Source organism: Natrix helvetica, assembly GCF_964273705.1.
Source record: "Natrix helvetica genome assembly, chromosome: 4".
Lineage (NCBI taxonomy): Eukaryota > Metazoa > Chordata > Lepidosauria > Squamata > Natricidae > Natrix > Natrix helvetica.
In genome coordinates this window covers 8,184,519-8,210,904 of record NC_138550.1, presented here as the reverse complement: position 1 = coordinate 8,210,904, position 26,386 = coordinate 8,184,519, and the positions used below count along the sequence as shown (strand labels likewise).

The 26,386-nt window shown below is 43.6% G+C and overlaps 1 protein-coding gene across 2 annotated transcripts in view; it reads right to left on the bottom strand.

Moving 5' to 3' along the window:
• The window catches only part of CCDC83 (coiled-coil domain containing 83), a 29,978-nt gene extending 4,348 nt beyond the window's left edge, over positions 1–25,630 (bottom strand). Inside the window, exons 1-9 of one of the 2 annotated variants that reach the window (XM_081950358.1) lie at positions 25,556–25,630; positions 22,326–22,452; positions 18,757–18,841; positions 16,666–16,834; positions 14,632–14,799; positions 13,182–13,273; positions 8,961–9,029; positions 3,888–4,009; positions 1,910–1,974 (exon numbers count right to left, since the gene is read on the bottom strand). In XM_081950358.1, coding sequence (XP_081806484.1) covers positions 1,910–1,974; positions 3,888–4,009; positions 8,961–9,029; positions 13,182–13,273; positions 14,632–14,799; positions 16,666–16,834; positions 18,757–18,841; positions 22,326–22,423 — 868 coding nt within the window. In that variant the 5' untranslated portion in view covers positions 22,424–22,452; positions 25,556–25,630. Of the gene's footprint in view, positions 1–1,909; positions 1,975–3,887; positions 4,010–8,960; positions 9,030–13,181; positions 13,274–14,631; positions 14,800–16,665; positions 16,835–18,756; positions 18,842–22,325; positions 22,453–24,495; positions 24,580–25,555 lie in introns of those variants that run through there. The other variant, XM_081950359.1, reaches the window with a different exon arrangement.
• Between the last annotated feature and the right edge of the window lie 756 nt (positions 25,631–26,386).

Genomic DNA, 26,386 nt, shown 5'->3' with positions numbered 1-26,386 from the left:
CGCAAAACCTTAAAAACTGGGGGGGGGGGGAAATACATTTCTGTGCATGCGCAGAACCGAAAAACAAGATGGCGGTGCCCTTGGGGAAGTTGCCAAAATGTCCTTTCTTTTGCCAGAAAAAAGTGAGAGTGCATGTAAGAAAACGCATCTCAATCAATAAATCTTTCGTTACCGTTAAAAATTGAAACATGGAAATAAAACAGCTCAAACCATGACAGCATACTGCATTACAATCAGTGATGAGATAATTGAGGGGCAGCCAAGGACTGTCTAATTTTGCAGACAGTGTAGAGACAGTAGGGAGAGATTCAAAGAAACAGTATTATTATACTGAGCCAATAGTAACAGCTGTACATTAAAAGAGACCAGAATTTTCCGGCTATTTTGTCAGCTGAAAAGTCAGAAAATAAGTTTGTGAATCCTTACATAGGGTACAATATAAGAGGACATGAGCTGTGGTTTCAATGGCCCCTTGCCTACACCTATGAGACAGACAAACAGCTGGAGCCTGTTCCCAGTGTGCGCATGCGCAGAGTTGCCAAACGAAGGGAACAGTTAAAGAACTTGGGAGGTGGATGATGAATGGCCCCTCCCAGAGGAAATAAAAGAGGAGCGAAAGGGGAGTGGAGTTTGCAGGAGACAATTAGTTTGCTTAATTGGTTCATGTCTCTCCGAGACTCCTTGCCAAGTTTTGCAGATATCGGCCTGGCAGCTCTCCAAGCCAGATAAGGTCTGTGACTGTAAATCCTCCCTTTGCTGGATGTGAATAAGCAAAATTCACAGTCAATTAATAAAAGGGATTTTTGTCGGGACCAGAAATTTGCTTCATGCTCTTGGGAAGCCCAGGTCAGAACAGTTTCAGACTTTTCAGCAACTCCCAAACATTTATTATATGAAAATAATTCAATAAATACTACTATTAACTAATAATACTAAGAATGATATTAATAAGAAGCACAAGTAATAGGTAGTCCTGTCAACCCTTGCAGGTCAATGTTAACCATTTAGGGACAGCCTCCCCCCCCCCTCCTAATTTCAGGCTAAGAATGTGAATTCTGTAACTATCTGGAAGCTACCGAATCAGTTAGGTCTAGAGAAGGGGTGTCAAACTCAAGGCCCGCGGGCCGGATCTGCCCCATGGGGTGCTTAAATCCGGCCCACAGGGCCGTCATGGAAACAACAAAGGACCAGCCCACAGTGCCTCTGCCAGTGAAAACGGCATGGCTCTCCCGAGTTCTGTTTTTGCTGGCAGAGGATTGCAGGAGGCCATTGCAGCCGAAAACGGAGCTCGGGAGCCCATTTTCATTGGCACAGCGCTTGGGCCACAGGTGTCCCCGACATAAGTGACATCAAGCTGGCCATGCCCCCCTGAGGTCAAACACAACCTTGATGTGGCCCTCAATGAAATGGAGTTTGACACCCTTGGTCTAGAAGTTAAGGCACCTGATTAGAAATCAGGAGATTGTGAATTCTAGTTCTACCTTATGCATGAAAGCCAGTTGGAGGAGTATGGGCCAATATCTTGGAGACTGTGAGTTCTAGTCCCACTTTAGGCATGGAATTCTGCTGGGTGAATTTAGGTCAATCACCAGGAGATTTTCCCATTTTAGGCATGAATGCCAGCTGGGTGACTTTGAGCCAGTCTCAGCCCAAATCACCTCACAAGGTTGTTATCGTGAGGAAAAGAGAAGAAGAAAGGAGGATTAGTATGTTTGCTGTCTTGAGTTACATATAAAAAAGGTGGCATATAAATAAATAAAATACGGTTGAAGACAGGATGGCAGCTTCATTCCTCAAATTCACCACTACTACTTCAAGTGCCCTTCTTTCATAATTCACAGCTGCAAGACTTAGGCACATCAATCTGATTCAGACAACAACAACAACAACGAAATAATGAGGTAACTACCTTCTTCTTGATCCGTGCTTTCTCCAGGAAACTTCAAGCCAGCTCCTTGAGTAAGAAACAGCTTCCTGGAAAATGCAAAACATAGCAAAATGTAGCATGAAAATAATAACCCACCAGAAAACAATGGCGAAAGTCAGTTTGTGGTGAAAGTATCTGGCTAGAAACTGGAAGACCAAGTTCCAGTTCCACTTTAGGCACCAAATCAGTTAGATGATCTTGGGCCAGTCCCTCTCTTTCATCCCTAGGATGCAAGCAACGGCAAACCACTTTCGAAATAAACCTTGCCAAGAAAACTGCAGAGACTAGTTCAGCGATGGCTAAACTTTTTGTCCTCGTCTGACGAAAGCCTGCGTGTGCGACTGTGGCGTGTGGCACATATCCCGTGCGCACGCTGCATGCATGACCTAGCTTTGGGTCTAGCAGGCTTCCCTGAAGCCTCCTGAAACCAAAAATGGGGCGCCCCCTTGTGCCCCACCCCTTCCCCCTGGGCATGCCTAGGCATCTCCCGCGTGCGCGGCAGAGACCCAAAAATTAGCTGGATGGTGGGAGGTGTGCGCGCATGCGCGGTGGAGCTGAGCTGGGCGACGGCTCGCGTGCCCGCATAAAGAGCTCCGCATGCATTTCCATAGGTTCGCCATCATGGGACTAGTTCAAGAAATCCCCAGGAGGTTAAAAGAAGAACAACAGAACAAAGCCCCTTGACTCCTAAGTACCAAAAAAGAATAAAAATAAAAATCTAGATCAAACTTCAACTCTGGGGAATTCTGGGTTTGAAAAACACTGGTCTACGGCAGGGGTCTCCAAATTTGGCAACTTTGAAGACTGGTGGACTTCAACTCCCAGAATTCCTTAGCCAGCCATGTGGATTGGGGAATTCTGGGAGTTGATGGAAGGAAGAAGCAGAAATTGCACCGTCCGTGCTCATAGATACATTATCTCACATTTTGTCAGTGTATAAGAAATTATGAACGGGAACAGCCATAACAACAAGTCAGCCAATGGGAACTGTTTGGTGAGTGAGAGACACAGGATTCATTGTGAGCCATGCGAGACCGCTCGCAGCCTGGGGTGGCTTATCTTAACTGGTCTGTGTATTTAAGAGTTTGTTTGTCTTTGCTTGAGGGTCCTTGCTTCTACTTCTTGTCCTTGCACTTGCTACTTCTTCTTCTGTCTACCACATTGCAAGAGCTGGATGGGTATTGTATACATGCACCATGTTTTATATTATTGTATATAAAGAAGTTTCTTCTATAAATGAATCCTGTTATATAAGAGTTTGTTTGTCCTTGCATAATTGTTCTAGCTTCTGGCTTCTTCTCCAGAGGTGGTATTCAGCAGGTTCTGACCAGTTCTGGAGAACCGGTAAATTCCACCTCTGGCTGGCCCCGCCCCCATCTATTTTCTGCCTCCTGAGTCCCAGCTGATTGGGAGGGAATGGGGATTTTGCAGTAACCTTCTCCTGGAGTGGGGAGGGAATGGAGATTTTACAGTATCCTTCCCCTGCCATGCCCACCAAGCCAAGTCACGCCAACCAAGCCACAGAACTGGTAGTAAAATAAAATTGAATCCCACCACTTGTCTTGTTCTTGTACTTGCTACCACGTTGCAAGAGCTGCATGGGTATTGTATACATACATCATGTTTTACATTATTGTATATACAGATGTTTCTTCTATAAATGAATCCCCTGCTGAATTGTTTCCTTGTGCGCCGGCTGGATAGCTACAAACTAACACATTTTCTATATTCAGATCACACATTTTTTAAAACCTGCTTACACAATTAGTCACATTTCTTCATTCCCACCCCATGCTGAACAACTAAATGGACTGGGTTTGTCCAGCATGCTGTGCTTAAAAGGGAAAAAAAAATGAATCAAAAATGTATAAAAAAATCACCACGACGCATTGCATTCAACGGCTGTCAACAACCCGGTTAAGCGAGCTAAAGTTATATCGTAACATGGAGCCTTTTTTACCTGGGTACTTTAAGAAATTGTAGTCTCCTCTCAAAGAGTTTATTGATGAGGTAGATATTTTCCTTCTCAATTTCATGGACAGCTTGTTCTAAACCGTCCACTTCCTTTCGGTAAGCTTCAACCTGCCACAAAATAGGAAACCTGATTCTGAAGTTCTAAGAAGTTACACGCATAACTTAACAAAGCCGTTCCCTCGTTTTTCTCTCTCCAAAATGATTCCCAATGCGGAATGCTTTGTTCAAGAATGGAGTTGAAGGGGGCTTGCTGAATGTAGAAAAAGCAGGAAGAAAGCAAGAAAAACGAGGGAAGGTTGTCTGAACTCTTGGCTGAATGCTCCAATACTAAAGGAGGAGGAAAAGAAGGATGTGGGATGTCTCCAAGGAATGAATATTTGTCAAAAGAAGCCAAAAGAGCTGAATAAAACAACAAACATCTGCTCACCTTGTTATAGGGAAGTGAAAGTTAGATGCAGTGGGTGAATATATTACTTAAAAAAACTACAAAAACAATACAGTTTTTGCCAATACAGGTAATATGGTCCTAACCAGGAGTGGAATGCTACCGGTTTGGGCCAGTTCACCAGAACTGGTAGTAAAAAATGCTACTGTTCACCCAAACTGGTAGTAAAAAAAATGCTTTAAAAAGTCATAAAAAGTTCCGATGATCAGCTGTGTAACAATCAGCTGTGCCTGATTGTTTGTGAGGTTCCTGCTTGTTGCAGGGGCCATTTTGTGTGAAGCCCAGTTGCTTTTACATTGCGTGTGAGTCAGTTGTGCAGTTTTTGTGTTATTCTTGTATAAAGTGCGATAGTTGGTTTTTGAGCTCTCTGCGAAGTTCCTGCTTGGTGCAGGGGCCATTTTGTGTGAAGTCTGGCTACTTTTACACAGTGTGTGTGTGTCAGTTGTGCAGACACATCCACCCGGTCATATGACCACCAAGCATGCTCACCAGTGGTGGGTTTTGGGTGGTACAGCCCAGTACGGGCGTACCGGTGGTAGCCGGGAGCAGCGGCCATCGTACCGGAACGGTAGCTCGTTGGGCCCACCTGCCTGCCTGCGTTCCTTACTGCTTTTTGAGGGAAACGGGCCAATTGTGCACGCATGCACAGCCTACACTGCCTGTGTAACCTCCGCAAAGCAGTTGGGGCGTCGCAGGGCAGTGGCAAGTGCATGCGTACGCAGTGCGCGTGCCTGAGGACACCCAGCCCCGTTGCAGCATACCGGTTGCGACAGCATCCAGAACCCACCACTGATGCCCACCTGGTCACGTGACCACCAAGCCACGCCCACCTGGTCACGTGATCACCAAGCCACGCCCACCTGGTCACGTGACCACCAAGCCATGCCCACCTGGTCACGTGACCACCAAGCCAGGCCCACAGAACCAGTCAGGAAAATATTTGCATTTTAGCACTGGTCCTAACTCATATTTTTCAGTGCCGTTTTAACTTTGAGTGGTCAGTAAATGACCGGTTGTAAGTCGAGGGCTACCCGTAGTGAGAAATGTAATGAACGAAAGAGACCGTGTTAAGAGGCCGATGGATTTAGCAGAAATCAGACCAGCTTTCAAGGAGAGGAAGATCGAGACAGACAGAGGAGACGGCGTTGGAGTCGGCTTGATTTTAGTTTGCTAACTGAGTTTTTCTCTTTCTCTTTGTCTGCCTCCTGCCTCAATTACTTTTGGCTCTCCTTTTTCTTCTGCACTCTGCATTAACATTGCTTCCCCCATGATGGGAAGGTTATGTACAGTAAGTAGCTCTGCCAAAACTCTTTTAGCTGGAAAGGCTGGGATCTCGGCCAGGCCTGCCATCAGTAGGAGGGATGCGAGTGCCTCAGGTGATGGATGCTGGAGAAAAAAGGGAGGCAGTAGGCCTCCCTCCTCCTATTTGCTTTTACTCTTAGGAGCCAAAAACACAGCACTGATTATGTTTACACGTTGCTGGACTGAATATTCAACAATCCAGATGGTGCCGTTGGAATGGCCCCCTAGTAGAGCCTTCAGGCAGGCCCAGAATCCAGGGGTGAAATCAACTTACTTTCGCTACCGGTTCGCAAATGTGCGCGCATGCGCCACCTCCTCGCATGTGCAGGACCTTATGTGCATGCACAGAGCGTCAAAAACAGGAGGTGATGATGTCTGGGTGGGCGGGCGGAGCCTGCTACCATGTGCGCCTGCAAAATTAAGTTTGCGCAGAGCGTCAAAAACAGGAGGTGATGATGTCTGGGTGGGTGGGTGGGCGGAGCCTGCTACCATGTGCGCCTGCAAAGGTAAGTTTGTGCAGAGCATCGAAAACAGGAGGTGATGACGTCTGAGTGGGTGGGCGGAGCCTGCTACCATGTGCGCCTGCAAAGGTAAGCTTGCGCAGAGCGTCAAAAACAGGAGGTGATAACGTCTGGGTGGGTGGGCGGAGCTTGTTACCATGTGCGCCTGCAAAGGTAAGTTTGCGCAGAGCGTCAAAAACAGGAGGTGATGTTGTCTGGGTGGGTGGGCGGAGCCTGCTACCATGTTCGCCTGCAAAGGTAAGTTTGCGCAGAGCGTCAAAAACAGGAGGTGATGTCGTCTGGGTGGGTGGGCGGTGCCTGCTACCATGCCCGGGGGGGGGGGGAATTCGCTGTGCCACGCCAGTTAGATTAGCTAGAAAGCAGGAAATCTGATGATTCTAGCTAATATAAATCATGCGTCAGAGCTGATCGTTGGAAATACAGTTTTGCCCGAACCAGTAGCATTTTCTTGCTACAGGTTCGGGCGAGCTGGTCCGAACTGGTAGCATTTAACCTCTGCCAGAATCTACACAACGGTTCCAAAGGAAAGACTCCCATGGGTTAATTTCTTGGTGACCCCATAAACACATCCATATGCACCATAGTCCTCAACTTATGACCACGGCTGAGCCCAAAATTCATGCTGCTAAGTGAGAAATGTGTTGAGTGAGTTTTGCTTGACTTTTCGTGCCACATTTGTTAAGTGAATCACCGCAGTTGTTAAATGAGTCAACCGGCTGCGAAGTTAATCTGATTTGCCCATTGGCTTTGCTTGTCAGAAGGTCACAAAAAGGGGGATCGCCTGAGCCAGGGACACTGCCGCCGTCATAAATGTGACTCAGCTGTCAAGCATCTGAATGTAAATCAGGTGACCATGGGGATACTCAGCAGTCCTTAATCTGAAAAATGGTCGTAAGTCACTTTTTTTCCAGTGCTGTTGCAACTTTGAATGGTTACTAAGTGAACTGCTATAAGTCGAGGACTATCTGTAAGCTTCTTGAGGAAGCCAATGAGAGCCCTGAGATCCTCTGATGGACTTCCACGCAAGTACAGTTACCGTATTTTTCAGAGTATAAGACGTACCTTCCCCCCCCCCCTAAAAGAGTGTGGAAATGTTGGTGCGTCTTATAGACCGAATACAGCCATTTTTGGCCTCCCGATGCCCCGCCCCTGCTTTCCATTTTTGCGAAAAATGGGCCACTTTTCACAAAAATGGAGGCGTTTATGCCTTCCCCCAACCCCCATGAGCCCTCCGCAGGCTTCAGCAGGGCTGGGGAAAGATAAAAATGCCTTCGTTTTTCAAGAAATGACCCGCTTTTTGCAAAAACGGAGGCATTTTTGTCCTCCCTCCACCCTGCTGAAGCCTGCAGAGGAGGGGCCGGGGAGGACAAAAACTTTTTTTTCTTACTTATCTCCTCGAAATCTTGGTGCGTCTTATAGTCGGAAAAATACGGTAGTCCTTGACTTATGATCACAATGGGACCCAAAGAAGACACTTTTAAAGCGAGTTGTGTCCCATTTTATGATATATATATATATATTTTGCCGCAGCAAATCATGCAATTGTTAAGTGCACGTGGCTTCCGCCATTGACTTTTCTTGTTCAAAGTTGGCTGGGAAGGTGACAAATTGTGATCACACAACCCTGGGACAAGAACAACCATCACAAACGTATGCCACTTGTCAAGCATCCGATTCTTGGTTACGTGACCATCGGGATGGTCGTTAAATGTGAGAACCGGTCATAAGTCTCATTTTTCGGTGCCGTTGTAACTTCGAACAGTCACTAAACAAATGGTGGTAAGTTGAGGAGTATCTGTACTAATAGGTTTTTCTCCTGCTTAGTTGGTTTTTCAAAACCAACGAAAACCAGACAAATTAATTTTATCTCATTTTTTAAAATGTATTGTCCTATAAATTGGGTTTGTTTTTTGGATATGTATTTAATTTCTTTTTAACTTTCGGGATGTGTGGTTTTTTTAATGTTGTAAGCTGCCCTGAGTCCTTTGGGAGAAGGGCAGCATATAAATCCAATAAAAGAAACAAACAAACAAACAAATGCGCACTCAAATAACACTTTGAAGCTCTGTCGTTCAGGTAGCAATAGCAATGAATACCGCTTCACAGTGCTTTACAACCCTCTCTAAGTGGCTTATAAGGTAAAGGTAAAGGTTCCCCTCGCACATATGTGCTAGTCATTCCCGACCCTAGGGGGCGTTGCTCATCTCCATTTCAAAGCCGAAGAGCCAGCACTGTCCGAAGACGTCTCCGTGGTCATGTAGCCGGCATGACTAAATGCCAAAGGCGCACGGAGCGCTGTTACCTTCTCACCAAAGGTGGATCCTATTTTTCTACTTGCATTTTTACATGTTTTCAAACTGCTAGGCTGGCAGAAACTGGGACAAGTAACGGGAGCTCACTCTGTTACGCAGAGCTAGGGATTCAAACCACCGAAATGCAGCCTATTTCCCCTAACGATCTGGGTCCTCATTTTAACGACCTCGGAAGGCTGAGTCAACCTTGAGCCGGTGAGGATCGAACTCCTGACAGTGGGCAGACTCAGCCTGCAATGCTGGATTTGAACTTCTGGCAGTCAGCAGAGTTAGCCTGCAATACTGCATTCTAACCACCATGGCTCCAACTGTGTGATAGTACATTTGCTACCCTTCATTTCGGTCTTGCAAAACGTAATAGTGAAAATATGGGCCCTGATGCTCAGTGGATCCCTTATCCTCTTCCTGTAACCATTCGACCTCCTGGCGACCAGTGGATCTGTTTTCCATTCGTTTTCTGTCCTGCGAAATCAACTTACTTCTTCTTTTAGCCATTCGTATTCTTTAATCTCCCTGCGGCTGATCTTGTCAATGTGCTTAACAGCATTCTGGGAAAATAATCAAAATACCCCAGAATTAAAATTGTAATCTTGACACTGAAGGATGCAAGAAAACAAAGATTTAGACACAGGATGCCAAGACATATATCAGAAAAATGTCCGTTTTATGTTTTTCTACACCCATTAATTTTCCAGAAGATCCTCTTAGCAGATAAATGACATGTTTTACAGGTAGTCCTCAATTTATGACCATCATGGTCATAAAAGCATGATGGTCATAAATTGGGTTACCCAATTTAAATTTTAAAACCTTTTTTTCCAGCTGTTGTTAAGTAAACACTGTGGTTGTAAGGTGACTGCTACAGTCATTAAATAAATGCCACAAGCATTAACTGAATTAATGGTTCCCTAGGAACTGGTTTTGATGTAAATCCAAAAGAAAATGCCAGTTTCTGGTGAAACTGTCATAAAATGTGGTTGCTGAGCATCAGAAATATGATCACACAAGCATGCAAAGATCAGCTGTTGAAACTTTGGCAGTAGGCCCATCATAATTTGAACAGTCGTAAGTCCAGAACTATTTCTATGAAAGCATCATAGCGTTCTAGAATAAAGTATCAATGTTATCCATAGTACATTAAATAACATAGCAATAGGAATAGCATGTAGACTTATATACCGCTTTGCAGTGCTTTATGGCCCTCTCTAAGCGGTTTAGAGAGTCAGCCTATTGCCCCCAACAATCTGGGTCCTCATTTTACTGACCACGGAAGGATGGAAGGCTGAGTTAACCTTGAGCCTGATGAGACTCGAACTGCCAAATTGTAGGCAGGCAGCAGGCAGCAAAAGTAGCCTGCAGTACTGCACTCAAACCACTGCGCCACCTTGGCACATCAGCTGCTGAAAAGCTCAAAGGAATTTGGTAGTACCTTTTCCATACCTTTTCTATTCCTATGAATAGAATTTTATTAAATGGTACTACTGGATTCTTTCTGATTTTTGCCACCATAGTTAAACACGCTTGTCCCACCCCAGATTTACTGAAGTTAAACGTAACATGTAAACTAAAGAATTGCAAAGAAGAGTTGTCTTGCTAAGTGGCTGAAATGTGATTGTGTGACTGCAGGGGTAGTAAGGTAATTGTAACTTTGAGGACTGGCCATAAATTATTGTGGTCCACCAGCAGCCTGAAATGAGGAGGTTGGGGAGGAACATGGGCCAGTCTGAAGTCTGGGGAACCCTCGGATGAAGGCTCTGCGTCGGAGGCAGAGAGAGGACCAGGGCCATCTGGGAGATATGTGCTGCGTCCAGAGCCTCTGGAGCCTGACATCAACGAGGCAGAGGAACAGTGTACGCATGTGCAGAGCTGCCAGAAGGCAAGTTAAGACAAAACAGTTAAGACAAAAGGGGTGACTCGGGAGTAAGGCTTGGAGATGGTTGGCCCATAAGATATAAAAGAGGAGCAAATAAATGTGAGCCTTTGCAGGAAGCAACTTTGTTCGTTCTTGTTGGTTTAAACTCTGAAGCTCTGTTTAACCCTGTGCTCCGTTTGGTCTGGCAAAACTAATTGGCAATTAGGTCTCTGGCGGCGTTTCAAGGGAGATAAAGGTGGGTGCTTATCAGCCTTACCCTGAAATTGTTTTATTTTTAATTTTCAAAACAAGCACAGCACATAAAATCTTCCTTCTTTACATACTGTAGAAAGTGTATCAGTTGGTTACAAAAGGCTTTCGAGCATCTCTTCTGCAGTCATCAAGCATAATTCATATTAACTAAAGTATTTTAACTCAGATATTTATACATGTTACCATCATCATACCTCCATTTTCATTTGACTATAATTGTTAAACGTCCTTCATCATAAAATATACCAAGATTTAATACATAACACATACTGGCATTTCATTTACTATTTCTAAAATCTTCCAATAACACTGAATCCTCATGTCCTATTCTAGCTAAACATCCATAATATTTAGTAACAAAATTTTCTAATCCTCCTTTCCAAATCACTGTTTACAATTTACATCCAGTTTCCTTATGTTGTAGCCATACCTGTATATACGTTGTTATCATTATCCCTCCTTTATTTTATATCCTGTATCATAACATTTCCCCCCTAATAATCAAGACTTAACTGAATCTAATTTAGTTCTTTTTTATTAACCTTTATATATAATCCAAAAGGATTTCTAATCTTCCTTTCATGGGTACCATTCAATATTCATATCCAATTATTACTTATCATAACACTACACATTGTATACATTATTATCATTATCAATTATTTATTTAACTATATTGTCACTAAATTTCACTAAGTTTATCTAGTTTTAAATTATACTCTTCCATCTATCAACCTGTATCTTTCCAGTAGCAAAACAGTCTCATATCTTCTGCCATTTGTGGTGTCAGTCCTCTAATCATCTCCTTAATCAAATTTGTATGGACTCCTCTTAGCAACTCCTTGCTTGTAAAATCTCACATGTAATTTCAATGCCCTTCTTCTGTTTCCTTAATCAGCTTATCTTTGATTGTCGGTAGTGTTATCAATGATGTTACTAATAAAATTTCTCTCTTTAAATCCATAAATTCTTTTGTTTCTTCTTCTGTGTCTTGCCATCTGGGGTAGATTTCCCTTCCATTTAATTCCTCTTTCAGTATTCCACTCTTTCCATTTTCAGAGACAAACCAATCACCATAAATATCAGCAAGTTTAATTTCTTTATCATCGCTTTCCTCTTCGATTTTTAGGATTCTAACCACCACTTTTTCCACTTTATAAACTTCTCCAACTTCTTCATCATATTTTACTGTTAGATGCTCTAAGTCTTCCAACTTCTTCTCTATCCTCTCAAATGTGTTTGATAATTTCTGTATTTCTAAGAACATCTTTTGCAGACTTAAAGTTTCTTTCTGCTGTTGAAATTGTGCCATTATCTCCAGCTAACAAACAGTGCTTTTAACAAGATTAAGCATAGATTCACAATAAAGTTTTATTTTCACTTTTCTCTGGTTGAAGATATACTTCAAAGGGACATCTGTATGGTTTTCTTCTTATCACTCTCTATAAACAAGCAGTGAGACCTTGGAGTGCCAAGCCAGGATAATCAGTGAGAAAAATAAGAGTGTTTCGTTTCCAATACACAAACCTCCAGCCTCCGAGTAGCATTGTTATTGTTGCAATTTTCTTTGTTTCTTTTTGTATCTCTTTGTATTTCAAGTTTAAAAAAAGTCCGATTCTTGAATGAGTTAGAAGAACACCCACAGTAATGAAAGAGGAGAATTTTAGTCCATAGGTTACAAAGAATAAGAAAAGAATAGAAGAAGAAAACTTAATCCATTCATTTTAAAAGGCTTGCATAAATTCCATCCATGAAGATAGCATTTAAAAAGTAAGATAACCCACTGTCCAAAACCATTCCAAACTAAATTCCACTGCTTATTTCTTCTGTTCTCCAATTTAAATTAATTTTAAGTTTTTTTATAGGCAGTCTCTTTTAAAATGGTAAAAATTCCTCACCAGCTGGAAACACTTTCTCTTTCCGTATCCTTCTGTTTTGAAACCGCCCCGACTTCATCAGCTTAATGGCTGGATTTTTTGTCACCGGCTTGAAGAACGTCTCTTGGATCGATCAGGGACTTTGCGGTGTCCCTGAGATCAGCAAGACGTATTCTTCCTGTTCACCATCTCTGTGGGACGGCTTAGGTCCGACTGGACCACCCAGCGGCAAAAGTATCAGCTGCAGTCTCGGAGCATCGGGACCGCACGTCCATATCATTGCGATGTTGGTTCCTCCTCCCCCAAGACTGTGGCAGACTTTTGTCGGACTCTTAACAGACTGGTTCTGAATCATTACAGGCTGCAAATGCACATAATTCACAGCCATTTAAATAAAATAGGTTTCTGTGACTAAGCGTGTGATTTTTACTGTCTCAGGAAGCCTAAGTCAGAACATAAATATCTTTTTTTCAGTCCATTGTAACCTTGAATGGTTGTCAAGTGATCAATCATAAGTTGAAGCTACTGTATGCTTTTCAACTTAATTTCTCCCAGCCGGGTCAAGATTTCAAGTCCCAGAATTCATCAGTTTGACAGGAGTATTGTGGGAAATTTCTAATGTATCCGGCAACAGCTAACTCTGAAAAACCAGACAAGGAGATGCAGCTGAGCATCTGAATTAGCAAAATCAAACATACCTCAGTGGCCCATTCTTTCTTTAACTCCATCTGTCTCGAAGTGGTTTTGTCAATTCTTTCCTTTGCTTCTTCCAAAGAAATTCTAAAAAATTCTAAAAAGGAGAAGAGGGTGTTGAGGAGACAGAACATACAGAAAAGAGATCTATGGGGTTTTTTTTAAAGATGCCATCCAGAATGTAACTTACAGGTCATCCTCAACTTACGACCACAATTGAGTCCAAAATTTATGTTGCTGAGTGAAAAATGTGTTCAGCGAGTTTTGTCCCCTTTTTCCTGCCACATTTGCTAAGTGAATCGCTGCAGTTGTTAAATTAGTAACACGGTTGTTAAGTGAATCCGGTTTTCCCATTGAGTTTGGTTGTCAGAAGGTGGCCAAAGGGGATCAAATGACCCCAGGACATTGCAACCGTCATAAATGTGATTCAGCTGTCAAGAATCCAAATGTAAATCATGTGATCCCGGGGATGCCGCAAAGGTCATAAGTGTGAAAAATGGTCATAAGTCACTTTTTCAGTGCCGTTCCAAATTCGAACAGTCATTAAGTTGTAAGTTGAGGACTACGTATATTCCAGAATTAACGACAGCAATTCTGGTTTCCCTCAAGTTTGGGTTACCAAATAATTCAGCGTTACTTGAGCAATAATTGTATTGTCTTTCTATAAAAACGAAGTGCCAATTTTTGCTCTTTTTGGCCAATACACAAAGCTTTCTTCAACTTAAGTCTAGTGCTTCCAGATGTTTTCTTTCCGTTCTTCCCAGAGTTTCCCACCAGCGTGGCCGAGAGGCATACAGGCTCCTGAAACATCTGGAAGACACTATGTTTATTCAGCCCTGCGGTTCTATCTGTCCCCGAGTTTCTCCAAACTTAAAATCTGGAAATAATTAAGAAGGGGAACTTTTTGATTCCACACTTGACATTGCACTGAATCGGCCAACTGGCAATACAGAAACAAGGAGAATGAAGTTCTGATAGGATATTAAATTTAATAGCTGGAACAGTAACGGGTACAATGGGCCAGAACACACACTTGTAGCTGATTGGTTGGAGAGAGCTGCTTCCTGACGCAATCTATGCTGTGATTGGTTGCTTTGGGTGCAAAGGGGGAGTATTGTTGCCTGCTGTCCTCCGGCCCCTCCAGCAGCCAAATCAGAGGAGGAGGAGTGGGAGTCAGCATCAAGGCAACCTGAGAGGTCCGAGGGGGAAGAGGGAATGGAGTTGGCAGAGAGAGAGAGACAGAGGCGGAGTCTGGACCGTCCATCAGCCCTCAGATAGAGAGTCAACAGCCCCCAGGTCTGGAGGTGGCTGATGAGGAAGAGGAGGAACAGCTGGGTCCAGTGCCTGACACGCGGATGCCCAGAAGGCAGAGGAGAGGAGAGCAGTGGAAATCTATGGGCCGATAATCAGGATAGAAGAAACCAAGTTCTCCGTAGGCCTCTAACAGACCCTTACCTTTCATTTCTTCAAGGTCTTCCTTCAACTTTTTAATATCCTGTTCCAAGAACTGAATCTGATTTCCGTGATCGGTGCATCCCACATTTTTGTAGGCGGTCCAGTAGTCAATTTCAGTTTGTTTTTGGACAAGTTTCCGTTCAACATAATGTATCTGGTAACGCATATCTAGGGCAAGGCAACAAGGCATCGTTTTCAGTACAGTTATAGTAAAAATAACAGTGGTTGCTTCCCAAAAAAGGACAGATAATGTTCTGCCCTAGGCTTCCCGAGACAGTAAAAAGCACACGCTTAGTCCCCAAACCCCTCTTTTTATTTCAAGGGCTGTGAATGATGTTCATTTAAGACTTGTGGATTTCAACTCCCAGAATTAGTCATGCCAGTTGGGGATTTCTGGGAGTTGAAGCCCATGGACAATGCAGATCCAGCCCTCAATGAAATCCAGTTTGACATCCCTGCCGTAGCTCTATGATGGGGGTCTCTAAACCAGTGGTGGGTTCCGACTGGTACGCCCTGGTACGGGTGTACCAGTTCCTGCTGGGAACAGCAGGCACCGTTCCGGTATGGTGCTTCGCCCGGCTGTGTTCCTTACCTGTATTTGATCCAACTGGGCCATTTGCACACACGCACGCAGCATACAGTGCCTGCGTGATGCTCCGCCGAGCAGCTGGAGCATCGCGGGCAGTGGGTACACATGCGTGCGCAGCGCATGTGGTGGACGCTCAGTCCTGTCGCAGCGTACCGGTTGTGACAGGATCCAGAACCCACCACTGCTCTAAAACCTGACCACTTAGTAGTCCACAAGTCTTGAAGTGGCCACGATTGGAGACACCTGCTCTGTGAGATAAATTGAGAAGAATAACTAGCACAAGGTCATCCAGTGATTTTGTGTGGCTGAAGCAGTGATGGGTTGCAAGTGGTTCGCCCTGGTACCAGAGGCCCACCTGCCTGCCCGAGCTCCTTACCTGTACTTGAGCTCTTTGGCGCTTCCGCGCACATGCACGGAGCACAAGACACCTGCGTGACGCTCCCCCAAGCAACTGGAGTGTTGCGGAGGCTCGTGGAGGTGTTGCAAGAGGTAAGGCCGCATGAGCGCATGTGTGCGCATGCTGCGCAAGTACATGTGGATGCAACGGGATCCGGAAGCCACCACTGGGCTGAAGGTAGACTAAAATGTGAAGATTCTCCTCTTAACCGTTTCATCCTACCAACTTTCCTAGTTCTTAAATTCATGCTTGCCTCTCATTCAGGTACTCAAGATGGAATAGGTACAGATAATCTTTGACTTACGACCACAATTCAGCTCAACATTTCTGTTACTAAGCAAGACAGTTAAGCACATTTTGCTTCAATTTATGACCTTCCTCGCCACAATTATTGAGTGAATCACCACAGTTGTTAAGTTAGTAGCATGGCCGTTAAGTGAATCTGACTTCCCCATTGATTTTGCTTGTCGGAAGGTCGCAAAAGGGGATTGCGTGACCCCAGGACATTGCGACCACCAGAAATACTAGCCAGTTGCCCAGCACCTGAATTTTGATCAGCAAGTGACCATGGGAATGCTGCAACCATCGTAAGTGTGAAAAATGATCATAACTCCCTTTTTTCAGTGTCGTCGTAACTTTCATCAGTCAATAAACGAATGGTTGTAAGTCAAGGACCACCTTTACATCTGTTCCATTTTTTCCCACCAGCATCAAATCAGTCACTGAGGAACATCCTGTGAACAAAAATTCCTTAAAGCCCTCCAGAAATGATAGCAATAGCTCTTAAGACTTATATACCGCTTCACAGTGCTTTCCAGTCCTCTCTAAGCTGTTTACAGAGTCGGCCTGTTGCCCCCAACAACCTGGGTCGTCCTTTTACCCACCTCGGAAGGATGGAAGGCTGAGTCAAACCTTGAGCCTGGTGAGATCCAAACTGCCAAATTGCAGGCAGCCGGCAGTCAGCAGAAGTAGCCTGCAGTACCGCACTCTAACCACTGCGCCACCGCAGCTCATCCTTGTTCTTAGTCCCTCGAGAAGCACAGCTCACCTCTGATAAGTTTCTCCTGGTCCTTGATGTACTGCCATTTGGACATCATGGCTTTCTCAACATCATCCCGAGTGACAATTTCTATGTTCTCGAGCTCCTTCTCCTGGTCTTTTAGGGCCGCCAGGAGGGCTCGGATGTGTTCAAGCTGTTCATATTTGAGTTGCTGATTCTGGTGGCAGGATAGAGAAGAAGGCGTACTTTTAATGTCTACAGAGATTCTCGGTCGTCCAGGTCAGTGGTGGGATACAAATTTTTTTACTACCGGTTCTGTGGGTGGGGCAGGGCTTGGTGGGCCACGCCACGGGGAAGGATACTGTAAAATCCCCATTCCCTCCAGAGGTGGCATTCAGCAGGTTCTGACCAGTTGTGGAGAACCAGAAGCGGAAATTTTGAGTAGTTCGGAGAACCGGTAAATACCACCTCTGATTGGCCCCTCCCCCTTCTATTCTCTTCCTCCTGAGTCCCAGCCGATTGGGAGGAAATGAGGATTTTGCAGTAATCTTCCCCTGGAGTGTGGGGGTGGGGGGATGGAGATTTTACAGTATCCTTCCCCTGCCATGCCCACCAAGCCATGCCTACCAAGCCATGCCATGCCTGCCAAGCCACACCCACAGAACTGGTAGTAAAAAAAATTGAATCCCGCCACTGATTCCCTCATCACTCCAGGGCAAGGATCCTGTAAAATCCCCATTCCCTCCCAGTAACTGTGCAGGACAACGGAGGAAGACCCAGACGATCAGCTGGGATGCCGATCAGCTGGGATTCGGGAGAAAGCAAATAGATGGGGGCGGAGCCAGACAGAGGTGGTATTTACCGGTTCTCCGAACTACTCAATATTCCCGCTGAAGAAGCTTCTTGGATGAGAAGCGAAGCGTCTTCAAAGAAAAAACAGAAAGTCCAGTCGCTTCTTGAAAAAAAGCACCTTTGGGAAGTACTTTTTGATGGTTTGAAAAAGCGAAGGCTTGTGCAACTTACTGAGGGACGAGCATGCAAAAACCATCCGACTTCAAAAGCTATTTTAGAGCAACATTCCCTGTCCTCTGGTGATTCTGGTGGAAACAATGGATCCCCTTTGTGCTTTATTTATTTATTTATTTAGCATACATTATTTATACGGCCATCCTTTCTCACAAATGGGGCATCCAGCACCATCGTTAAACATTCCACAACTATCTAAAATCAATTAAAAATAAATAAAGAGAGAAAGTAAAAAGAGAAAACCCAAGAACGTGGGACAATGGAGTCCTGTAAGAGCAAACTCCACTCCCTTCTAGCACTGATGATGTTACCTGGTTCGGTAATGAAACATCTACAAGAAAACCACCAACTTCAGAGACCATCAAGGACCCCAACACAAAAGCTGCGCAACTGACTCACACACGATGCAAAGGCAGCTGGACTTCACATAAAATGGCCCCTGCAACAATCAGGAACCTCACAGGGAGCTCAAAAACAAACTATCACTCTTTACACAAAAAAATTAACACAAAAGCTGCACAACTGACCCCCACACAATACAAAAGCAGCTGGACTTCACACAAAATGCCCCCGGCAACAAGCAGAAACCTCACAGACAATCAGGCAGAGCTGATTGTAGCACAAGTGATCGTGGGAACGTTTTTAAAAACTTTTTAAAAGATTTTTTTTTTTTGCTACCGTTTCAGGTGAATAGGTAGTAAAAAAATGCTTTAAAAAAGTAAAAAAAGAGGTTGTGTGGCACAGCTGATTGTTGCACAGCTGATTGTTGAAACTTTGAAAAAAAATTAAACCATTTTTTTACTACTGATTTGGGGGAATAGGTAGTAGAAAAACGCTAAAAATAGTTTTTAAAAAACACAGCTGATTGTCTCACAGCTGATCGTCAGAACTTTTTTTTTTTTACTTTTTTAAGCATTTTTTTTTACTACCGGTTCGGGCGAATGATAGCATTTTTAAACCTGGATCCCCTGCTACTTCTCAGAAGCAATTATTAGACATTTAAAAGCAGGTACGTGAGGAATGTATCCTCAATTCTTCTCCATTACAAACAGGTGCTCCATAACAAAGACGGCGTCCCTCCTGAACCTCGAGGAAGTTCATTCGCTTGCTTACTCTTTCTTTGCTTCTCTCATTCTCCGCCTCCAGTTGCCTGATTTCACCCAGTAGCTGATCAATGACATCTTCCTTAATCTGAATTCTGAAGGTAATTAAAGACAAAAATAAGCTGTCACGCTTTCAGAAAACACAAGCTCTTTTTGCAAGGAAAGATAGAACACGAGTGGAAGAAACGGGTTGAACATTTGGATTCTTTGCTTCAGGTTTTATTAACAGGAATACAGTCAGAGGTGGTATTCAGCCGGTTCGGACCGGTTCACCAGAACCGGTAACGGAACCCACCCACCGCGGCTCTATGCTGTCCCATTTGGACACGTTTTTGAGGCCGGGTAAGTGGTGGGTTATGACTGGTACGCCCTGGCACGGGCGTACCGGTGCCTGTGGGGAGCACCAGGTACCATTCCAGTACAGTGCTCAGGAGGGCCCACCCGCCCGCCCGCTCTCCTTACCTGTATTTGACCCAACTGGGCCATTTGCACACAAGCACGGAGCGTACGCCGCCTGTGTGACGCTCCGCCGAGCAGCTAGAGCGTCATGGGCGGTAAGTATGCAAGCGTGCGCTGCACATGTGCACATGGTGGATTCCCGGCCCTGTTGCAGCGTACCAGTTGCAACGGGATCCAGAACCCACCAATGGGTCGGGCTAATATGCGGAAGGAGCACATCTACGGAAAGCGCACATACAGAAGGCCTGGCAAAAGCGCGGAAGGAGTAAAGCAAAGTGAGCCGGTGCACATGCGGTGAACTGGTGGTAAAAACCCACTGCTGAATACAGTGAAAGCTTGAGTCAATGAATGTTGATGCAACATCCCAATTTTTGTGGTTATTTTACTGTAATATTTATCATTTCCATAATGCAAATGAAGGTAAGTGACAAAGATGAGGTCGTTTGCATTGAAACAGATGACATCTAGAGGTGGGTTGCTCCCAGTTCGGCCAAACTGGTAGTGGTGATTTGGTCTGGGTCGCAGAATCGGAGGCGACCCAGGCTGGCCATCCCCCACACCCCCCCGAACTGGTTAGGTGTTCTCTTCTGCCATTGCTGGCATGTTTCTGCGCATGCACAGAACAATTTACAATTAACTGCACATGCGCAAAGCACGCACGCAGCAAACCAGTACCAACCGGTACAGGAACCCACCCCTGATGACATCCTCTCTGGCTGAACTGGGCAACTGAGAGTAAGGGCTACTCTCTCTTCCCAACTGGTCTACTACCCAATTTTTTCGGCAACTGATTAATCTCCCTGAGCTGGAAGCACACATTTAGTGGTGATTTAATCAAGCATTTAACAGTTGTTTTTACAATTTTCCCCATTATTGTATCCCAAGGAAGCTGACGGCTACCATTTCCTATCCCATTTCTTGGTAGTTTTATGTAGAATGGGGGAGGTGGGATAAGATAAATCAGCAATGCGCCTGCAAAGTAGACATAATCATGGAAAGAACCGTTTTCTGCCCCTTTTTCACTTCTCAGTGTGGGATCCCCTAACTTGACAACTTTAAGACTTGTGGCTTTAACTTTAACTCCAAGAATGGCTGGCTGAGGAATTCTGGAAATTGAAGTCCACAAGTGGCAACTGTGATGTAATTCCTAGCAGGACCTTATTTTGTGTGTACCATCTAGGACTTGGAGCGATCATGAAGTTTGAGTTTGACCATGGACTTTGAGTTTCATCAGGGAGGGGACAGCATTAATTAATCCAGTGGCCAGCAATGGCAATTGAGATGTCATTCCTAGCAGGGCCTTGTTTTGTGTGTACCATCTGGGATTTGGAGGGATCATGGAGGGGTGAGCATTAAGCGGTGTGGTGGTCTAGAGGTAGAGCTCTTGCCTCACAATCAAGGGGCTGTGAGTTTGATTCTAGGTAGAGGCAGATATTTCTCTCTCTGGGCATGAGGAAAATATATCTGCTGAACAAAACCCCGCATTGGCGACAGGAAGGGCACCTGGCCAGTAAACACTCTGCTAGCTCCATTCAGTTGCCCAGACTCCACCCCGCAAGGAATTATGAGGTCATTAAAAGATGATGATGATGATGATGATGATGGAGGGGTAGTTAACATAATGGTCAGATGGGGAATTATTTTAATCCAGTCCATACTGGGGCTAAATCTAACCAGGTTCAATGGTTGTTCTGTTGGATCTTTGACTCTGCTTATTTGTTTACAGGTCAATACTCCATGCCTGTTGAATCTCTTGGCTAGCGGGACAAAAATACCATAGAAAAACAATTTCAAAACTTTTTCAGGCTGCGAAAACAATTAGAAAAAATATAATCACAGAATCCTCGACCAAGAGGTAAAATTCTAGGAAAAAATGGGCTGTGTTTTGAGTGAACTTTTTCTCTCTCTGGGTCTCTTATGAAATTCCATCAAGTTCATGTGAAACCTGTAAGTTCCCTGCTGTAGAAAAAATTTCCCAGAACATGGGTTGATTTATTTGTAACCAAACAATAAAGTCATTATGAAAAAATGCCAGTGATTATTGTATATCAAGTGCAAGCTCTACTTTTAACTGTCAGTGTTTAAATTTTGAGCATTTTTTCCCCTCCTGCCTGCCCTACGTAAAGCCTACCAGCAATTTTGGGTAGGAGAAACAATTTCCATCACTGTATATGAATCACATTTTATAATTCCCCTTTTCCCTTTAACGCTCCCCTCTTAAGTGTTGCATACACATTGGCTCTCTAAATTAAAATATTTACTCTAACTTCAAAGCCCTTTATTATCTTCATGTATATTCCGCCGATTTGTAATTTGGCTTGCCTGAGATTAGATTTCCGCTCTGTTCCATGGGTTGGAAAAGCAGTCTTAAAACTAAACTTTGCATAATAAAGATGGTTATGAATTGTCTTTCTTAGTTTTGACCTGAAGCTTACATGATGCTATTCCAGGGATCAGCAACCTGTGGCTCTTTCACCCTTCAGCTGCGGCTCCCTGTTGCCGATTGGTAAAAGGAAAAAGGACGCCGCACTAGGAGGTGACTCTATGGTGGGGGAATTGGACTTACGGTCAGCAGACGAAAAAGGACACAGTGCTAGAAGGAGACTCTATGGTGGGGGAAGTGGACTTTCGGTCGGCAGACGAAAAAGGACGCAGCACTAGGAGGAGACTCTATGGTGGGGAAAGTGGACTTAAATCCTGTGATTTAATATTTTTTCCCCGAGTAAAAAAATGTATTTTTGAAAAATTATGTAAAAGTAAATAATTGGCATTTACTTCTAGTTTCTGGCAAAAAAAACCCTGCCCATTGGATAGAATTGGTTCACTTAACAACCATCATGTTCATTTAAGGACTGTTGCATTTGTTGAATAACTATGGCATTTGTTTAATGACCACTGGCAAAAAAAAAGGTAAAAACACGACTTAACTGCAATTCCAGCCTCAATTCCAGTTATAAGTCAAGGACTTCCTTTACAGGTGTACTCCTGCCATTCTGTAAGCTCAAGTAGATAGAGAATATTTGTAGTATTGCTACACCCCCCCTGCTCCCCCAAATAGGTAATCAGTTCACTAAACAGAGCTAAAGTGAAATTTTGAATTTTTTTACAGCTTATACATACTGAAATGCCAGTAGGGCTTCTGGAAAATAAGTCCTAGGCTCTTTGGATATTTGTGAAGTCCCTTTCTTCTTCTTCTCTTTCTTCTTTTCCTTTGCCATGGCTTATGTCTTTATAAGGTCAAACAAATCTAGAGGTCAAGTAAGATAATAAATTAAGACAGCACATAAGTAGTAGGGCTGATGATTCCAACACAATCCTACCCAGGTTTCTTAGAAATGTGTTCCAATAGGTTCCTTAATATTGATGTCATGAGGGTGTGGTGTAGAAGGCAGCCTAAATAACAATTTATTTATCTAGCTTTCCTCATTATCTTTATTGCAGTTGTAGGAGAAAAAGTTATTTATCAATTTAAAGCTAAGTTTTGGAAACGTTTATGGAGATTCTTGGGACGCGGTGACTCGATGGCTAAGAAACTGAGCTTGTCGATCAGAAAGTTCGGCAGTTCGAATCCCTACAGCCACGTAATGGAGTGAGCTCCCGTTACTTGTCCCAGCTTCTGCCAACCTAGCAGTTCGAAAGCATGTAGAAATGTAAGTAGAAAAATAGGAACCACCTTTGGTGGGAAGGTAACAGGGTTCTGTGCGCCTTTGGCATTTAGTCATGACGGCCACATGACCACGGAGACGTCTTCAGACAGCGCTGGCTCTTCGGCTTTGAAACGGAGATGAGCAGCGCCCCCTAAAGTCGGGAACGATTAGCGCATTACAGTATGTGCAAGAGGGAACCTTTACCTATGGAGATTCTCAGTCATCCAGTTCACGGTTATCCCAAAGGTGCTTTTTCAATCGGCAACCGGACTTTCTTCATTTTTCTTTGAAGACTTTTCACTTCTCATCCAAGAAGTGTCTTCAGTTCTTTTCCAGAACTGGAGACGTTTCTTGGGTGAGAAGCGAAACATATTCAAGGAAAAAACCCCAAGAAAATCCAGTTGCCTTTTGAAAAAGCACCTTTTGGATAAGTTTTGGAAAGCAAATCTACAGCAGGTGCAAATTTTAATTATCACAGCTTTCGTTGAATAAATATTTGCAAGCTATTTCAATCAGAGGAGCAAAAGATATATTTATTAATTTAGGACTGATATGCTAATATAAATAAGGAATGACAAAAGACGATCGTTTACACTGTTAATAATGGAAAAGGTTTTTGTACACCTTCAAAACACCCAAATTTCCCCACATACTCACACACTAATGAATTCCTTCTACCCTAACTGAAATGAAAGAAGATAAAACTTTTACTCTGTCAGGCTTTTGAAGATTTAAAATGGGTGAAGTCTGGAACAAACAAAGAAAGAAAGCAAATTCGTATTTCTGGCTTGTTGTACTGTATATGTGTAAGAAGGGGCATTTTCCAAAAATTCTTTGATTTCTTTCTGATTTCTTCATTAGGTAAAGGTAAAGGTTCCCCTCGCGCATATGTTCTAGTCATTCCCGACTCTAGGGGGCAGTGCTCATCTCCGTTTCAAAGCCAAAGAGCCAGAGCTGTCCAAAGATGTCTCGGTGGTCATGTGGCCGGCATGACTAAACACAAAAGGCACATGGAACGCTGTTTCCTTCCCATCAAAGGTAGTCCCTATTTTTCTACTTGCATTTTTATGTGCTTTCGAACTGCTAGGTTGGAAGAAGCTGGGACAAGTAACAGGAGCTCACTCCATTACGCAGCACTAGGGATTCTAACCGCCGAACTGCCAACCTTTCTGATCGACAAGCTCAGCGTCTTAGCCACTGAGCCATCCCGTCCCTGATTTCTTCATTACTGGAGACTTTTAAAAAGAGACCGGGCTGTCATTTGTCCAGAATGGTACATAGGGTCTCCTGCTTGAGCAGGGGGTTGGACTAGAAGACCTCCATGGTCTCTTCCAACTCTTTTTTCCCCCCTGTTCTGTTCTTCTTCTCAACGCTCAACAATTCCATTTAATGTTTTCAGAAGGCTCTGGCTTTTTTAAGTAGAAAACCCATATTTTGGCTGCTGATCCCAATTCTTTATTTGTGCTAAAAAGCAAACCAAAACCCAAACACAAATCTTGTTTCTGGAATTGAGATAGGCTCCCCTTTAAAAATATTTTTTTCCAATCAGAAATGATTGTGTCCTGTGTCAAAAACAATCACGATTCTTCCAGATGACAATCAAAAGCAAGGGAATGGAATGTGCTACAAATATCTTCGCTCACCCCCAAATACCACAGTTATGGAGTTTGTTCTCCAAGTGTGATTGTCCCCTGAAGAATTCCAAAACATGGAACATATGGCAACACTTTAATAAAATAACATATTACAAATGTTAGTTCACAAAGAGTACAGCGTTTTATTAGAACACACTGTAACGTATTTAATGCATTTATTTCATGTAGACACGTAAAATATTATATATATATATATAAGCTGTTTTATGAGAAACATCCAGATTTGGTCAGTCTTACCCAAGCCCCTCTAAAATTAAAGGAATTTGAGCTAGCCACTTTAATTTATTGTCTCATTGCATTCAGAGTAATATTTCACAAATAACTTAGCTTGCATGCTGCTATTCCAAGGAGCTATCAAAAGACATCTTAAATACAGCAGAGAATGAAAAGAATTGAATTAAGAACAAGACATTCTTCCTTTAAACAGGAATTGGGTTGCTTTTAGGTTTTGCACAAAGGAAGGAAAGAAGGAAGGAGGGAGTGAGGGAAGCAAGGAAGGGAGGAGGGAGGGAGAGGGAAAGGAAGGAGGGAAGGAGAAAATGAAGGGAGGCAAATAGAAGGAAGACATAAGAATGGAAAGAAGGAGAAAGGCAGAAGAAAGTGGGATGAAGGAAACCAGATCAGAAGGAAAGAAGGAAGGAAGGAAAGAAAGACAGAGGGAAAAGACAAAAGAAAAGAGAGGAAGAGGATGGACGGATGATGGAAAGAAGAGGAAAGGAAGGGGAAGGAAGGAAATTAAAGAAGGAAGGAAAGGATAATGGATGGAAGAAAGAGGAAGGAAGGAAGGAAGGAAAGGGGGAAAGGACAAACGAAAGGAAAGGAAGAGGATGGATGGATCATGGAAGGAAGGAAGGAAGGAAGGAAGGAAAGAAAGAAGAAAGAAAGAAAGAAAGAAAGAAAGAAAGAAAGAAAGAAAGAAAGACTACTTTTGCCATCCTTCCTCCCAGCCCCTTCCCCACTTCAGACGCCTCCAATCCCGTTGCCAATGGTGGAGCCCACCTCCTGCTCAGCAGCGCCGCCCTCCCGCCCTGCAGGGGAACTGCCTTACCCAATTTCTCTCTTCTTAGAGGAAGATGGGAGGGGGGATTTCTGCTTCGAGCTGCTGCGTTTTGATTGGCTGCCACTGCAAACTTTGCTAGTTGCCGGGGTAACCGCGCTAAGAGAGTCCAAGGAGCAGAGCGCCGGCTTCCTCCAGCGATTCCTTCTCCTTTTTAACGGGATAATGGCTCCCCCTTGTGTCACAGAGTCAAAACTGCAATAAATTAGGCGCCGATGAAGAAAGTGGCGAGCTGGTAAAACTCTTAATTTGGTCTTCAAAAGTCAGTCATGCCTTTTGTTTTCTCTCTATATTACAGTGACCATATAATATTTTCTTGGGGCGGAGGGGAATAAAGAACACACCTGAAAAGGAGGCAAATCTGAAAGAAGTTCCCGAGGATAAAAAAATGTTTATATACAGTGTTTCTGTAAGTTAACTCACAAAGGAAAATTCAAGAGCAAAAGGAAGAAAGAATTACATAACCCTAAAGAACTGCTTTCTGAAATAAAGAGCTATCCTTTATAATAAAAGATATATGGCTGCTGTTCTCTACGTATGTATTTCAATGTGTCCGTGTGATTACTTTTTCTCTTTTATACTGCTTTTCTTGGCTCATTCTTTTTATTATGTTTCAGCACATTTTCCTTTCTTTTGTAGTCAAATCAGTTCTTTTTAAAACAAAAAACAAAAACAGCCCTTGGGGAAAAAAACCTGGAAGGACAGGAGATACCAGGATTCGGGATGACTCTCTAAACCGCCTGAACAATTTTTATGTTTTTAATCCTCTCCCTTTGGCTCATTTCCTACCGTACTTTAATTTCTGCTTCAACAATTTAGGGT